At 41.6% G+C, this 11365-nt stretch overlaps 1 protein-coding gene and 1 long non-coding RNA gene across 6 annotated transcripts; one reads left to right on the top strand and one right to left on the bottom strand.

Moving 5' to 3' along the window:
• The first annotated feature begins 1893 nt into the window (after nucleotides 1-1893).
• LOC119032367 lies at nucleotides 1894-5712 on the top strand. The gene is made up of 4 exons (XR_005078864.1): nucleotides 1894-2043; nucleotides 4843-4940; nucleotides 5279-5408; nucleotides 5546-5712. It is a non-coding gene; the product is annotated as an uncharacterized LOC119032367 (long non-coding RNA).
• dmtf1 (cyclin D binding myb-like transcription factor 1) lies at nucleotides 4506-10825 on the bottom strand. 5 transcript variants are annotated; one of them, XR_005078861.1, is made up of 19 exons: nucleotides 10710-10825; nucleotides 9602-9714; nucleotides 9249-9344; nucleotides 9048-9133; nucleotides 8748-8859; nucleotides 8458-8534; nucleotides 8190-8347; nucleotides 8065-8097; nucleotides 7874-7983; nucleotides 7399-7627; nucleotides 7167-7318; nucleotides 6890-7075; nucleotides 6707-6789; nucleotides 6192-6380; nucleotides 5895-6104; nucleotides 5539-5644; nucleotides 5246-5374; nucleotides 5024-5075; nucleotides 4506-4914 (listed from the first exon to the last, which is right to left on the bottom strand). XR_005078861.1 is itself a non-coding variant. In XM_037121444.1 (17 exons), exons 2-17 carry the CDS (start codon nucleotides 9705-9707, stop codon nucleotides 5340-5342), a joined length of 1968 nt encoding a protein of 655 aa, XP_036977339.1. In that variant the 5' UTR covers nucleotides 9708-9714; nucleotides 10710-10825; the 3' UTR covers nucleotides 4506-5339. The 5 variants fall into 5 exon arrangements, 2 of the variants coding, with proteins under 2 accessions (XP_036977339.1, XP_036977340.1); XR_005078859.1 differs by having other exon boundaries at nucleotides 5024-5374; XR_005078860.1 differs by having other exon boundaries at nucleotides 4506-5075.
• Nucleotides 10826-11365: the final 540 nt, after the last annotated feature.

Raw genomic sequence — 11365 nt, 5'->3', positions numbered from 1 at the left:
GTCGTGTTGTTGCTTCTTTCTGTTTCATGTTTCACGATGCTGTAAAACTTTAACATGTGTGGAGGCTCAGAAACTGATGTGGAGTCAGATTATTGTGTCTTTCCAAGTCAGAATTGTAAAAATCAGTAAAGCTGAGTTGAAATTCTAATGTTTTAAAAACACGTTTATGTTTTTTGCACAAAATCTGCCCAGTGAAAAATTAGTTTCACAGTTGAAAGAAATGCATGAATTGTTTTTAATTTGACCAACATTTGTTTAGAGATTTCTTCATTCGTCCTTCTTCATTTGGGCTTGTGTACCAAACAGAAAGTTGGTCACACCCAGAGACAAAACATTCTTCAGAGTTCAGTTCCTCTTTCACTCCTCCATCAGAAGTCCTGCTAAACTTTAGAGGGACACAAAAATAAATCATTCATGAATATTTGTCTTCCTCTTCTAGCATTAAAATGATGATTGAAGAGGTATTCAGTGGCACCTCTTCATGCAGTTTGGTAAGTATTTATATTTGTACAGTTATTTGTCTTTGCAATATATCTACTTTTTAAAAAGTGTGTGTGAGAGAGAGAGAGAGAGCAAACTGCTGATATTTAAAGTTAACTGTATTTAAATGTGTTAATCTTAACAGTAACTGTTGAGATCTGCAGCATGTGGACACAAATATTTGGCAACACTGCCTCCTTGTGGTTCAAACGAAGAGCTCCACTTTTAAAAACTAGAAGATTAAACGAACTGTGTTGTAATCTCGTGTTTTTGTTCGTTGTCCTGGAATCTGCTCAGAAATCGTAGTGAAAGTATACGCTTCAGAATTTGCCTGAGAATCGACACATTTTTAAGAGTGATTAAGTATTAAACTAATCCAGCCAAATTTATATGAAAGTCGAAAGCTGCACTGCAAAATGCAACTATTATTAGACAATTAATGGCCAGAATGGGTAACTGGTGTCATTAAAAGTATGCCGAATTGTCTATTAGCACTTCTTGTTTACAAATGACACATATATGTGCCGGCGACTATCACTGGATTCGTTAAATACTATAGAAAATCTAAAAATGTGAAGATTCTAGGGCAAGTTCTGAATGGGTTTTTTCCTATGATTTGAAGGCCGATTTATGGACGTTTGATCGCAATGGACAAGAGAGATAATGAGAGCCTTTAAACGTTTAAGTGACAATTAATTAGACTAATGTACTTCAGTTATATGTGTTGAAATATGACAAAGGCATAACTTCCAAAATTCGCTGCCATAATGTTTTCAAGGAGTTGCGCGTCACATTCACAGCGGCTGACCCGCGAAATCTGCGGCCAAACTACTTCGTGTACTTAGCCTGTATTTCTTGACATTTTGGCCAATTGGTGCCATTAAAAGTATTCCGAATTGTCTATTACCACGTTCTGTGTACAGTAAACCCATGGATGTACCGACAACTGGACTCGATTAGTTAAATACGGAAGAAAACCTAAAAATTTGAGCATTCCAGGGCAAATTCTGATACGTGTTTCTTTGATTTCTTAGACGAATTTCAAAATCGGCTTCATGAAAGATAAAGAAACTCGTCTAATGTCATGTTCTGTGTCATGAAAAGTACGCCAATCTAGCCATTAGCACACTCAGATTGTAAAGTGGTCATTTGTTTGCACATAAGTCTACTGAATCGCTTATATATTGAGGAAAACTTAAAAATATACAAATTACAGGGCGAGTTCTGAATGGTCTTTTTTCCACGATGGCGATGAGAAATAATGATATCCTTGAAAAGCTGAAGTCACTCTGAATTAAAATGATGTCTTTAATATCTGTCTATTTGTAACCAAGCTGTAGTTACAGTAAGCTGATATCTTCAGTTAGAACTGTTTTGTGTCATGCCCTTTAAGTTTACGACGGTGTCATAATACGGCAGCCAATAAAATGGCGCTTCGAGCAGAGACCGCGGGCTCAGAGGATCTTTACTGCGGTGTAGTTCACAGATGTAGTTCACAGGTGTGTCGGCTCTCTATGTTAGCCTGTCTTCAGTTCTTTTACAAATATGATGTTTCCTTGCTAGGTAAGCGTTTATATTCAATGCTGTAACATCATTATGATAAGTAACATGGTTATGTGCGAATGACTGACCTGATATCAAATCAGTATGCTAGCGGCAAAATGCTAATCGCCAATTAGCCGCTATGCTAGGCGGACTTTGCAATAACTACCATGGTTTTAAACTTATGTGTGTTTAATTTAAATGCAGGGAGTTAATACTGTGCACAGGATCACATTAAGAGCGTGATATGGTGTTTATAACTGAGATTAAAGATCATTACTGCGGTGTGGTTCACATGTGTATCCTCTCAGTGCTCTGTGTTAGCCTTTATAAATATGTTTCCTTGCTAATAGACTAATACTGGAGCAGAGACTGTGCGTTTTCTCTGGCTAAGTGAGTTTTGACTTAGAAAATTAGCTGCCATAACATCCTCCTGGAGTTGCGCCTCACATCCACAGCAGCTGAGCGTCCAAAGCAGCAGTCGAACCACGACTTTAGCCTGTATTTGTTGACGTGCTGGCCAATTGGTGCCATTCAAAGTATGCCGAACTGTCTATCAGCACTTCCTGATCACAATGGAACCATGGCTGTGCCTAGAAATGTCACTGGATGAATTTAGTATTGAAGGAAACTTAAAAATGTGAAGATTTCAGGGCAAGTTCTGGAGCCTCTTCTTTCTATGAATTCCAGTACTTACCATATCTGCGACAAAACTACTTAATAATTTTGATATTTTGGCTAATTGGTGTATGCCGAATAGTCTATTAGCACTTCCTGTTTACAGTGGATCCAAGGAAGTATCACTGGATGTGTTTATTACCGAAGAAAACTTAAAAATGTGAAGATTCCAGGGCAAGTTCTGAAGTGTGGCTTTTCTATGATTTCTATGATATCCAGACAACGATCCCGGGAGAAGTTAAATACTGAAGAAAACCTAAAGATGTGAGACTTCCAGTTCAGTTTCTGAGGCCTCTTTTTCCTGTGCTATCCACTGATAGTTATTATACGTTCATGGGGACACTGCAGTCGGGAGTTGTTAAATTCGGCATACTTTAAATCATATCGAAATCACACATTCAACAAGCTTTATTATTTTCAATGCAGTAGTTTGGCTTCTGATTTGGACGCTCAGCTCTGAAATCATAGAAAACAGATGCTTCAGAACTCGCCCTGGAATTTGCACATGTTTAGGTTTTCTTCTGTATTTAAGTGATCCAGTGATACAAAAAATGGACACACTATAATCAGGACGTGCTAATTGCTAATTCAACATACTTTTCATGACACAGAGCTGCACTTTTGATGAGTTTATTTATTTTTCACGCGGCCGTTTTGGACAGTCATCATAGGAAAAATGACACTCCAGAACTTGCCCTGGATTCTTCACATTTTTAGGTTTTCTTCAGTATTCAACTAATGCTGTGATAGTTGACGGTGCGTTCCTGATTTCATTGCAAAGAAGAAGTGCTAATAGACAATTCGGCATACTTTAAGCGGCACCATCTAAGAACATGACGTGGTTAGACTGCTGATTTGGACGCTCAGCTGCTGAGGCTGTGAGGAGGACGTTATGGCACCTACTTCAAAACGCTGTCGAATGTGAGCAGACAGCTATTTAAACCTATCATTTTAATTCAGGATGACTTCAGCTTTTCATGGATATCGTTATTTCTTATCTCCATCATGGATAAATGTCCATAAAGCCGCTTTGAAAGCGGAGGAAAAAGCCCATTCAAAACTCGCCCTGGAATTTTTACATTTTTAGGTTTTCTTCAGTGTGTAAGCGATTCAGTGATACTCGTGCAGATAAATGTTCACACTACAATCAGGACGTGCTAAGGACTAATTCGGCATACTTTCCATGACACAGAACCGCACATTAGACAAATGTATTTATTTTTCATGTAGCTGATTTGGACATCTGAGAAATCAAAGAGAAAAAGATGCTTCGCTATCGCTTATAAATGTACATAAATCCACTTAGAAATCAGAGAAAAAAGACAGTTCAGAACTCACCCTGGAATTTTCACATTTGTAGGTTTATTTCAGTACTTAAGTAATCCTGATGTCTGCATTCCTGACGCAACTGCAATCAGGAAGTGCTAATAGCTTATTGGCATACTTTTAAGGACACAGAACAGCACGTTTGACGTGCTTTTCATGTTTTCTATGTAGCTGATTTGGACTGACAGTCTAAAAATCATAGAAAAGAGACGCTTCAAAACTTGCCCTGGAATCTTCAAATTTTTAAGTTTTCTTCCGTATTTAACTAATCTAGTTATAGTTGTCGGTACGTTTATGGGTCCATTGTAACCAGGAAGTACTAATAGACAATTCGGCATACATTAAATGGCACCCATTAGCCAACATGTCAACAAATACAGGCTAAATACATGAAGTAGTTTAGCTGCTGATTTGGACGCTCAGCTGCTGTGGATGTGAGACTGGACGTTAACATCTCACACAACCAATCATCATTTCAATAAAATTAAAACAAATTGAAATAGTTTAATGTCATAATCACATGATCCACAACAAAAGGAGAATCATTACATTTTTCTTTGATGTTTACATAATTATACATGAATATGGCGTCTGTAAGGAGAGAGGGTCAGTTCATGTCATCACAGCCTGTAGAGTCTCTTTGGCACTTGAGAGGCTGAGAGGACGTCTGGTGATGTCCGGGCTCGAGCAGCGCAGGTTTCACATTTCATCCAGGGGTTCAGTACGAAGCTTTAAACACATCAAGCTTCACCCAGAGTCCAAAGTTCTGTTTCATTTACGTCTGTTTTCATGTGTTCACATGCTGGTTTTAAACAGGAGAGGAGCAGACAGGTGTGCCGCAGCTGGTACTTCACCACAGAAGAAGAAGAGACAGGAAGTTGCCTTCTTCTATGGAGTGAAGACATTTCTTTCTGGTGAATCATTTTCCAAGTCTGATCTGAATTTGTTTCTCATATTTCTTGTTCTTTTTCTTTTTTGTAAGGCTCAGTTTCCTCACCGTTTGTTATTGTAATATTCATTTTGACCACAAGAGGCTGAAGGACGCCACCCTAAATAGATATTACATTACAATCACAATCATCATTCACTCCAGTAAATACAGATACAAAAAGCAAAACAGTCACCTGGTAATATTCTTTCATGTGTTCACACAGATGGAAAACAGTTCTCAAGTTATAAACTTAAAACAGTTCAGACCAGATTTAGGAAAATGCATCACCAGAGAGAAAACATGTTTCACTCGCCCCTGCAGGGCTTCTGTATCCTGCTGTGGTCCATCGTTTGATCTCCGCCTGCCGCAGCAGCAGCTCAGCTCAGTCGGAGCCCTCCTGGTTCTCCAAGATCGGATCTGTGGACAGAGAAACAACTAAAATGTGTCGGAGGTTCTTCAGATGATTTCTGATCACACAATATCTGTCTGTCTGTCTGTCAACGTGACTGGACTCAAGGAAGAAGAGCTTCTACCTTTTGTTTACTTTGTGTAAATACATATTTTCTGTGTGTGTGTGTTACCTGTCAGTGTGCTGCTGATGTTGGGAGGAGACACGATCAGTACGGCGCTTTCAGATGTTATCCCAGAATGCACCACTGGACCTTCTACAGACGGGGAACTCAGCTCCTGAAAAGCACGAAGACTTTAAAATGTAATGCAGTGTAATAAACAACAGCTCTGTGGTTAAGCTTACATTCCACGTGTTTCTATTTCTATTATTTTGTCCACCCCGTTTGCATCCATATATTAAGAATTATTACCTTTCACATCACAACAGGAGAGAAAAGGTTCAATAACTGAACAATAACCAAGATAAAAGAATGTCTCTATAGTGAGTCTTTTCAAAGTAAAAGCATGTGTATGATGCAGGAAGTACCTTGTCAGTGAAGTCATCCGTCAGTGGCTCCTGCGTTTCCGTGACGACGCCCTCTGAACCCTCCAGGAGACTCGTGGCTTCCAGGTGGTCCTCCTGACTCTGCCCCTCCGTCTCCACGACCAGCTGTGATTGGCCGAGGGGGTCTGAGGCGGCGGGGTCGGAGGTGACCGTCTGGATGATGACGCCGTCGCTGGAGCAGAGGCCGTCCGTCTGAAAACACACACACACACACACACACGGTGAGGTGTGACGAACAAACAGCCAAACAAACATCAGAAACACTGTGCAGACACACACCGACAGGCTGTGGAGGATGATGTGTTCGTGTGATGAGGGAGACGAGCCCGTCGTCAGGGTAACCGTGCTGTTGTTGCCCAAGCTGAGCGGAAGGCCCTGACTGGTGGAGAGGCTGAGCGGCAGGCCCTGATTGGACGTCGTCTGGAGGTAGTATGTCCCCGGGGTGCCGGTGGGCTGCAGGTGGAAGGACTGGAGGAGAAAGACAAGACGAGGAAAATTATCTGTGAACTTTTTACACCAGGTGCTGTCAGGTGAGAGCTGATAAACACCAGATGTGAGGTGCTGCTGAACTCATTAACTTAGAAGACGGACGGTGTGCCTGAAATACACTGATCTGCTTCGTAAATCTAAAGAAATTTAAGAAACTGAACTCGTTTCACCTGCTGTAGCCTGGAATGACAATTCGACCAGCCAAACAAACTTCAGTCAGTGTTTTAAATATTCCGTCAACATGACCTCTGGTTCAACATCACGTGAAGACGAAGTGAAACGAAATGAAACTGAGTTGTTCTCACCGGCAGGATCTCGAAGGTCTGCAGGGCTCCTGTGTTCAGAGTGATGGTCTCACTGTCGCTGGCTGCTGCTGAAGAGTCGGACGCTGGAGGACAAACACACTGAGTCGACTGTCAGGAAGTGATCACACACACACACAAAAGGACAAAAACCATCACACACACACACGTTACAGCAAGTCTCACCCAGGTGTGTGATCTGCAGCGGGATCTGGACGGGAATCTGCAGCGCCGCCACGGAGCTGGGGGCGGGGCTGCCGCCGCTCTCCTCTAATCGGGTGAGTCGGATCTGTAGCGAGGAGGAGGAGGGACTTCCTGGTCCGGATGAAGTCTGCGAGGACGCCATCAGCTCCTGGAGACCCTTCAGGAGGACTGACGACACACACAGGGTCATTTCTAACTGAAGGATCTGAACACGTTTTCCACATCTGATTAAAGTGTGTGTGTGCGTGTGTGTGTTTACCACTGAAGGGGATGTCCTTGTGATTGGCTACTTGTCTCTTGATGCTCCACCACTTGGATCGCAGCCACTGAGGCGACCGGACGCTGCTCCACCCTCCTGCCAGATCCTCCCACCTGATCTCATTCTCGTCCTCCACCTCCAGCTCGGATATCCTGAAACACACGTCACAGATTCATGTTGTTTGTAAAGTAGATGTATTTATAGTAGTACACACACACACACACACACACACCTGCGTATGAGGTTGAGGTCGTCCTCCTTCATCCACTCAGTTCCTCCGCTGTGTTTCCAGTTCAGGTAGTTCAGCCACTTCGACCGACACTGTTTCTCTGAGCGCGTGCGAACCTGATCGGCGACCGTCGCCCAGGAAACGCCTCCCGTGACCGCCGACCCCGGCGACACGCCCGCCATCTCATACACGACCTCAGCGAGACGCCTCTCCTCCTCCTCACTCCATTTACCTGTTTAAGAACAAAAAAAAAAAAAAAAACAGGTAGAAAACAGAAAAATAATGTTATAAAAAAACACCAACTTCTCACAATCTGTAATAATCGTTTACAAGGAGAAAATGACTGAATATTTGGGTGAATTATTCCTTTAAGATGTCAGGTTTCAGTTTCCTTTAACATTCTCCGTGACTGTTTATTTTAAATACTGGATGAAAGTGAACAAATGTAAAATATCAGACTCAGTTTGATCCTCCTCACCTGTGTTGCAGGTGTCCTTCATCAGTCGGCAGCGGTCTTTAACAGAAGAGGCGCTCCGACCCAGAGCGGCGCCGATGGTCGCCCAGTCGTTGCCGTGTTTCTCCCTCAGCCTGGATACAAACACAACATATAAATGTACATTTCAAAAACACTTAAACGCTAAAAACAAAACCCAAAGAAGTTTGACTCACGCTTTCAGCTTCTCTATCTCATCAGGAGTGTACCTTCAGGGGGGAAACACGAAATAAATCATTACAAACTGGGAAGGGAACAAAGTTGTGTTGTGTTCTCTGTCGTCTTTTCTTCACACACTCACTTGCCGACATGGTTTCTGTTGTCGTACATTCGTAGAACTCGTCTGTAGACGGCGAACAGCGGCCTGTTTAGACCCTGAGCCACCGAGCGGTAGAAATCCTTCCTCTCCTCTTTGGACATCTCAAAAATGATCTCAGCCGGGTCTTCGATGCCTCGGCCCTGAAACACACACACACAGAGTCAGTCATACAAAATATGTCTGACACGTATCGCAGGCGTCTTCAGGTGCGTTAAAGAGAATCAAAGATGGCTGACGCGACAGAACGTACCTTCACATATTGATCGATGTTGCTCATCAGAATGTCGATTTCCTCTTTCGACCACATGCCCTGCTTCCACTTATGACCTGAGCAGGAAGAAATGTTGAATACTAAACTTCACATTTTCATTATTTCTTGTTTACTTCTTATGGTTGAGAAGAAATAAGTTTATCCTGCATGAATTGATTATTATCTACAGTAAAAACTAATTCTAAAGTCTTTCTAGGGGAATATAAAATAAAGTACTTGTTCAGCTCTGGTTGTGTGTCTGTCTCCATGTAGATGTCAGCTGTGTTTACCTTTGTTAGCCAGTGTGTCTTTGTCTTCTTTGGTTGTGAACCAGGCCTGACTGACGGCCGACACCTCCGCCTTCTGACTGGGTGAAGGAGCATCTTCATCATCCTGCAGAATCTACACAAACAAACACACACTAACCTGTGAAAACCAATCACTGTCTCCAGCTTAATTTATCACATTTTTGAATGAGGTTTGGTGTGTCTCAATGCATCTATAAAGTAGCTCCTATCCGGCTGATTTAGGGGAACTCTAAAATTAAGGGGTGTAGAAGCAATTAAGAAGGAGAAGCAGAAGGAAAGGACCTGAATCTGAGCGACTCCGTCCTCTGAGAGATCAGCGTCCGCCGTGGCCGTCATCGTCACCTCGAAGCCTTCATCGTTCTCCGACACTGACGAGAGAAAAAGAATCAAGAAAGTGACTAAAAGTGGCTCAAAAAACCCACAAAGTTTAGGATGTCGGGGTTAAACTTCATGTCAGAGACACAAATACAAAATGTGTCTTACTCGGTAAGGTGACCACAGAGAACTGAGGCGTGTCCGTGTCGTCCTGTTCGTCTGTGGAGAGACGCAGTTTCTTCTGAAGGGGCTCCGAGTCCTCATCTACACACACACACACACACACACACACACACACACACACACACACACACACACACTTTCAACTTGTTAAAACCATTTAAAGTATAAATTTGGACAAAGGTGATTAAAATCTGAAAAAGTGCAGTAGAAATATTGAGTAATTTCTCAGCTTAATTTGCCTAAAAGCTGAATGAAGTCTGGTGCTTTTTGATAAACATGAATACAAACTACAACTATTATTAAACTTTAATAACTCTGTGTGTGTGTGTGTGACCCACCATTAGGAGGGCAGTGCAGGATGATGCTTCCATCGCTGTCCTGTGTGAGTGTGACAGACTTGACGGTTTCCAACACTGCAGCCTCCTCCTCTGCAGCTGAGCTCATCCTGCTCCTGGTGATCAATAAAACACAGTGACTGATATCTAATGTCCACAGTTTTATGTCAGAACAGACTGACACACATAAAGATATAGTAATAAACATCTAAATGTATGGAGTGGGCTCTGGTTGCTTCCTATAAGCTATTAAATCAAGTTATAATGAGGATTAGGATGAGGATGGAGTCCACACCAAATTCCCTTACAAAATACACCTATTTAAACCTAAATTGCATACAAGCTATGACGTTCAACTCCCACACCTGCACTTATGACATAATATTTATCTATACATGGAAACGCTAAATTCGGCTGAGAAGTGAAATATTTATAACAAAGTAATTTCAGTTCAACTCTAAAACTGTGTACTGAGTTTAATGTGCTCGCTACCGCCCTCCATTGCTTTCCAGGGCAAACGTTGCCCCAACTGTTAGATTGATTGGCCATAATTTGTCCTAATATGTTGTGCTTGTTGGACAGTATGTACGCCAAATTAAAGGTTTGATCACTTTTAAAAGGTTTTACATCAAGTCAAGATCAGCAGTGTGTTTACTGCTGGCATTCATCAAGATTATGTAGAATTGGTCTTTTTTTAAATGGAGTTTGGCGTGAGGTCCCGTCCATCACTATTTGGAACACTGCCGAAGACACTGGCATGGATGCGTCACTTTGTGATGCAAACAACCAAAACCTTCAGAAAACTCAAAGTATTCTGGTTCAAACAGACAAACGCAGGAATGTAGCTGTGTATCTGACATTTTTAAGGGAGACAGACAGTCTCCCGCTCCCGGCTGAAGCTCTCATGCTAACCGTTTGCATCCAGCTAAAAGAAAGACGAAAATCCTCCGGCGCCATGTTAGTCGACAAGGTGAAGCTTATGGCGTCTGTGCTGTTTGACGGCGTTCTGGCGCTTTATTCTCGATTTTTCCCACTTTTAGCTTTCTCCGCGTCCCCCCAGGCTCCGACTACCAAACAGAAAGTGAATTTTACTTTTGATTTGGCTACTTACTTCCTGTTTTTGGTCCGGGGACTTGCGAGTTACCAGGATGAAGGTAAGTGCCAGGATGGAGGCTCGGCAGACACAGGGCCGGCGGGTTGCCAGGTACGGAGATTACCCGTAAAATGGGAGCTTAAAACAAAAAATCAAATGGATTTTATTTACATTTTCATTTAATTAGTTGTTTTTATTCACGTTATATATTAAGGACTAACGTAACATTGTATCAGAGCTGAAAAATATCAATAGAAAATTAACCAGCAACTACTTTTTTCTTGTTTTTACTAACAAACATAAACGCCAATTTTTAATTTTGTCTGTGTTTTATACAATTTGAAATTCATTATATTGGAGTTAGTTGAACAAAACAAGGTATTTTAAGACTTCACAGTAACACACGAGAACAGGAAAAACAACACTTATCTAACTTGCACGCCAGAGTATTATATTTAATTTTGAATCACATAAAACTCAGCCTGTGTAAATCAAAACCCCATTTCTGCTTGCAATTTAGTTATTCTTATATTCATCTTAATAACTAGATTGTACAGACACAAGTCTTTATTCACATATAGTACAATTTAATCGAAATCAGCTGAAAATACATCAAGTGTTTTACTGATCATAAAGGTTAATCATTCACCTTGAACATTATTTTCATTGGCATG

Source organism: Acanthopagrus latus, chromosome 14, assembly GCF_904848185.1.
Source record: "Acanthopagrus latus isolate v.2019 chromosome 14, fAcaLat1.1, whole genome shotgun sequence".
NCBI lineage: Eukaryota > Metazoa > Chordata > Actinopteri > Spariformes > Sparidae > Acanthopagrus > Acanthopagrus latus.
Note: the sequence above shows the minus strand (reverse complement) of the source record. Positions and strands in the feature narration are given on the sequence as shown.